At 42.5% G+C, this 5885-nt stretch overlaps 1 protein-coding gene across 1 annotated transcript in view; it reads left to right on the top strand.

The window, feature by feature from the left end:
• The window catches only part of GLDN (gliomedin), a 67567-nt gene extending 64895 nt beyond the window's left edge, over window positions 1–2672 (top strand). The window contains exon 10 of the mRNA XM_023227238.2: window positions 1458–2672. Coding sequence (XP_023083006.2) covers window positions 1458–1935 — 478 coding nt within the window. The 3' untranslated portion in view covers window positions 1936–2672. The remainder of the gene's footprint in view (window positions 1–1457) is intronic.
• Window positions 2673–5885: the final 3213 nt, after the last annotated feature.

Genomic DNA, 5885 nt, shown 5'->3' with positions numbered 1-5885 from the left:
TACATGACACCCCCATCATCATCTCTACATGACACCCCCATCATCATCTCTACACCTCCCTGGCTGCCCCATTTAGGCAGTCTTGTGCTAGTAGAAAAAGACAACTGACCTACCACCTGCTCAGCAGTCCTCGCTCTCAAGACACACTCCTTCATCCGATGCTGCTCACTGAATCTTGTGGTCCCCTGCTGCCATGTTCTATAGGGCTATTGCCACACGGAGGTGGGGTTGGAGGGAGTTCTGCAGTGGATAACCTCCACAGTGAGAATGGGCCTCTTCAAGGAGGTGTATCTTCTAAGGAAGCTAAGTTTGGATGCAGTGGTTAGGAGGCTGTACTGCTCTATGCCAGGCCACTGGCTGGGACCTGACAGAGAGGCAGAGCTGAATTCGACCCTGTAATTGCTGGGAGAGATGGGTCTCACCAAGGAATGCAGCTGTGAGGTGGCAGGACTAGACAGCCAAATGGCAGCACTAAACCCCAGGTATTCAGAGGAAGAACTCCCGTGAACTGAGATGTGCAGGGACCTTCCCAAGCCTCACTCTTCTCTAGTTTCTTCACGGTTTCTTAATAGACGTCAAGTCTGTTATGCTCAAATGCATATCCACAGATTTACACATTTCATGTTTCTTTTGCTGCTCAATGGCACCCTCTGGTGTTTTCTTTTAGCCTAATGTTCCTGAATTTTCATTCCTGAAGTACCTTTTGAATTATAGTTCACTTTTATGCTACAGCATAGAGTTGGAATCTGTCAAATCAGCCTCCAGGAGCTAAGGGGCATGACATTCCATGCTATAGTTTAATGTATCCAGCCACTTACTTGACAAGAAAATGGTTTTCACAGTCATGACTTTGCAACAGCCCTTCTCACCTGGTGACTTTCTTTTCAACTCTGCAGACTGTGAAACTCTTTTTTTAAAATTTCAGCATGGAGTAAAGGAATAACCATCACACTTAGAGTTAGAAACCCTAAGTTCAACCTCTGGCTCTGCCTCTTACTTGTATTCTTGGGCCAGTTGCTTCCCAATTTTTGCTTATAAAATGAAAAGATTGGACTAGATCCTCTTTTACAGCCCACTTGCAGCTCTAAGAATCTTTGAGGGGGCATTTCAGGAGGTCAACAAACATCTGGGCATTAGTGAAGTGGAGGTCACATGGCTAGTAAGTGGTCACTCAGATGCAAATTCATTCTGACTATAGGGAGTATTCTCTTTAACACCATACCACTGTCTCCCTGTTGCCCCTGCTAGCACAGCCAGTCATCGTCTCTTACATCCTCACTGCTCACAGCATTGCCCAAGGACCAGCAGAGCAGGCATTATTCGGGAGCTTGTAAGAAATGCAAAATCCCAGCCCTCACCCCGACCCACTAACTCAGTTTAATAGAGGAGCCTAATAAACCACCTTTGTCCACAGAAACAGTGATTCACGTGTACTTTTCTTTGTTTGCATATTTCAGATTTGAATTTGGCAAGGAAACATCCCAAACTCTGAAGCTTGAAAATGCCTTGTATTTTGATCGAAAATACCTTTTTGCAAATTCCAAGACTTACTTCAATCTCGCTGTAGATGAAAAGGGCCTTTGGATTATCTATGCGTCAAGTGTGGACGGCTCAAACATTCTTGTAGCACAACTGGATGAGAGGACATTCTCAGTGGTGCAACACATCAATACCACGTACCCCAAATCCAAGGCCGGCAATGCCTTCATTGCCCGAGGAATCCTCTATGTGACAGACACCAAAGATCTGAGGGTCACATTTGCCTTTGATTTGTTAGGAGGGAAACAGATCAATGCAAACTTTGATTTAAGAACTTCCCAGTCTGTTCTTGCCATGTTAGCATACAACATGAGAGATCAGCATTTATATTCATGGGAAGATGGCCATTTAATGCTTTATCCTGTGCAGTTTTTGTCAACTACCTTAAATGAGTGATGTGCTGCATTCTGCTCCCTTCAGCAAATTTCAGGTGTTTTCTGGGACCAGTTCTCTGCCAACAGGAAACTTGTTTTTTTTAACGGCAGCCAGATATTTAGAACATAACCTCATGACATAAGTGTTTATATGGTCAGTGAGCCCCCCTTAGTGAAATAGCAACAGATTGGAAGTTGAAATGGCTGAAATGTGGTGATTTCCCCACAACTGGCTCTGCAAGTTACCTCTTTCTCCTTGGGCCTTAGTTTCCCCATTGGTAATCTGAACCATCTGGCTAAGATGATTGGGAAGATTTTCTCTACCTGTAGGAAATTTAGTGATTCTTGGCGGCTTCTCTTCTGACAACTTTTATGTATCTGCTTCTGTTGTTTAGCTTTTTTAGCCACATGCTGACCAAATTTCCCTTTGAGTTGAGAAGTCCAGTGGCTTGAGTAGTGAATCCCTCAGTGCTGACTTAGATCTGGTTCTTTGAAAAGGTGCATTAATTCTTTAAGGCATCTAAAGTATCACATTATCCATAATTTATTGCTTTTCATTGCATCTGCAGCTGCCACCACAGAACAACCATTACCCTCAGCTGCTGACTGGGCAGCTCTGAGATTAGCAAAAGCCAAGGACAGCTACATGTTCAGGTTTTTTTTTCAATAAGCTTTTTTTTTTTTTCTTTTCTTGTTTCAAATAGAGAGTCTTGCTATGTTTCCCAGGCTGGTCTTGAACTCCTGGGGCTCAAGTGATCCTCCTGCCTTGGCCTCCCAAAATGCTGGCATTATAGGCATGTGTGCCTGGCCCAGGATTTTTTTGTTTTTGTTTTTGTTTTGTTTGAGACAGAGTCTTGCTCTGTCACCCAGGCTGGAGTGCAGTGGCACGATCTTGGCTCACTGCAAGCTCCGCCTCCCGGGTTCACGCCATTCTCCTGCTTCAGCCTCCCGAGTAGCTAAGACTACCGGCGCCCACCACCATGCCCAGCTAATTTTTTGTATTTTTAGTAGAGACGGGGTTTCACCGTGTTCACCAGGATGGTCTCGATCTCCTGACCTCGTGATCCACCCGCCCTGGCCTCCCAAAGTGCTGGGATTATAGGTGTGAGCCACCACGCTGGCCCCAGGTTTCTTAATAAAAGAGAATCACAATCTTCCAGATTCCCCCCAACTTCTTATCATGTTGATTTGTAGCTGTGGATCATGAACAGTGAATCCTCAGATCACGCTGACTTCTTTTGCTTCTTCTGTGGATCCACTATCAAAGTACTAAATGCTGTGTAAGTAGACATTAATCTGGCTGGAACCACGGGAAGCACTTTCCAGTGTTCAGAAGAGAGGTGCCATTTGTGGTTATTACATAGAACTGGGCCGGAGCCAGTCCATTGCCTGTTTTTTTAAATAAAGTTTTACTGAGCACAGCCACGCTCATTTATTTATGCAGCATGGCCTGTGACTGCTTCTGCTCTGCACCAGCAGAATCGAGTCATTGCAGCAAACAGCGTATGGCCCCACAGTGCCTAAAATATTGACTAGCTGCCCCTTTATGGAAAAAGGTTGCTGACTCCTGATAAAGAATATAAAGTGAGCCTGATTCTTGAAAAAATCAGAACCAGAGCCTGTTTTGTTTTATTCTAAACTAAGAAGCCACATAGGAGTGACTTGCATTTTGAGTAGAGGGGAAGGGTGATAATGGTGTAAAATGAAGTGGCCCTCCACAAAGGCCGGTTGGGGACTGTTCTTTCTCTAACATAGTTTTAAAGGATGTGATCTGGTCCCCTTGGATGCCACGAGAGAATCCAGTTGAACTTGCTCCTAAATGCTCTTAAATATGCATATTTTCTGCCAACTCACTTCTTTAAAGATCTTTCAGCCCAGCGCTGCGGTCCCCGGAAGGGCCACTGCGAATAGAGAGGAAGCTGGAAAGGTTCCTGGGGCTCTGCAGCCAGGAAGGGGAACCAGGGCAAATCTTACGTAAAGATTTTCCAGCAACTTGCCCCAATTTGTGTGCGTTCTGAAACTTTTTCTCTGGGACCAAATTCATTCTCAGTGGCCCTGAGTTCAATACATTATTAACAGCAGCATTTTAAAACGTAGGGGATGAGCTGGGCATGGTGGCACATAACTGTAATCCCAGCTACTCGGGAGGCAGGGATGGGAGGAGCACTTGAGACCAGGAGCTCAGGACCAGCCTAGAAAGACCCTATCCCTAAAAAATAAAATATAAGTAAATAAAACTTAGGGGATGTACAGATTTAAATATTCAAATCTCCCAGCTCCCGTGAAAGGCCTCAGGTAGGTGTTAGTGACTTGTCTGTTGTGTCCTCAACATGATGGGTATTTGAAACTTCTTCCCCTACTTTTTCATTAGATTGGTTATGCCATATCACCTTAGCTTTCAAAAATACTCTTTTCAGATTCACGTTCTCTAACAAAGAGTCTCATGTTCAAGATCGATATGTCTAATGAGTGCTGGTGTCCTTTTAAAGTATTTAAATATATATGTTGCCATTGCTGAACACAGGAGACCGGGATAGGGATATAGTTTCATAGTAATAGTATATACAATACTAATTGTATATACGGTAGCAACCAAAAGAGGTTAATTAGCACATATTCCTTTTAGAAAAATGTTTTAGAAACCTCAGTCTTGATATCTGAGCTATCTTGGCTTCCTTACTTGTGAGTAAGGTATCATGCTCACCCCTGGAGAAGCTTACACTGGGACTGTTTTCCTTTTTTCTTTTTTTTTTGTTACGACAGAATAATGCTAATGTAAGGACAACTGAGTTTGATCAGTGTTTAATGGCAGTGGGTAATCCTATCTGATTGTCTTTAAAAGTGAAAAGGATTAAGATTTTATTCTTTCTTGCAAACATTACTTGATTTTTTTAAAAAAGTTTTGGGCTCACTGCTAAAATAGAGTGTGCAACCTAAGGTTTTTAAGTCAAGATACTGTTTTAGGAGTTTGCCCTCTCATGTATAGCCAAAGTTGCTCTAAAGCACTTTCCAAATATCTGCACTTCTGATGTCAGAATCAAACCAGATAATTCTCTAATTCTTCTTTCATCTAAAGTAGATAGCTTCCCACTGGAGAGTAAACAACACCATCCCTCCCAACCTCAAAGCTAGGCCACACTCTATTTCAAAGCATTTTCTTTCAACGGATAAGGTGTCTTCCTGAAGCCAAACAGGTGGTTCTGGTCTCAAAGTATCATTAGGCACAGGTGCTATCACAGAAAAAGTTCTGGGGTGGAAGTTTTCAGATGAGGAGTTCTGATCTTAGGCGTCTTAACAGTCCCAAGGCGAAAAGTCAATTGAAACAGTACAATTCTTGATGAGTCAGGTGTCATCTTCCCGTCACACAGAGGACGTTTTGGCTGTGATCATCTGATGGCAAGTGAAGGAGAAATGAGTGATAGGGCTTTTCATTTTCATCCAGATGCCGTGGCCTTGTGTTTCACAGCATTAAGAGCCGTAATTTCCAACCTGCACAGATTCAGAACAACAAATGAATAATGATGAATGTCTTTTTGGTTGTAATTTAACAAGTCAAATAAAATAATCATTGCTGAGCACAATCACATGTTGAAACAAGTGTGTTGTTATTTTTACCTCTTGTTAATTTATATGTAACATTTAAAAGAAAAAATTCAAAACAATATTGTGGTAGAATTATATTAGTTGCTCCTCTGCGGAAACTCTCAATGTGCTAGCTCCTTCTGAATACAGTACTGGAAAATTGTTGATATGGACTGTCTTTTCTCTATAAGAAACCACGAGCAATGGAAATATAGTACTAGAACTGGGTTATACGTAGACATAAATGCAATGAAGATTTGCCAATTCATCAGCATGGGCAAGGCAACTGAGGACATAATATTTGAGGCTAAAAATTAAAAGAACAAAAATTTAAAACTGGATTTGTGTGAATTTGGGCAAGTCTCTTAATCCCTCGGAGTCTCTGTCATC

Source organism: Piliocolobus tephrosceles, chromosome 6 (genome assembly GCF_002776525.5).
Source record: "Piliocolobus tephrosceles isolate RC106 chromosome 6, ASM277652v3, whole genome shotgun sequence".
Classification (NCBI taxonomy): Eukaryota; Metazoa; Chordata; class Mammalia; order Primates; family Cercopithecidae; genus Piliocolobus; species Piliocolobus tephrosceles.
Note: the sequence above shows the minus strand (reverse complement) of the source record. Positions and strands in the feature narration are given on the sequence as shown.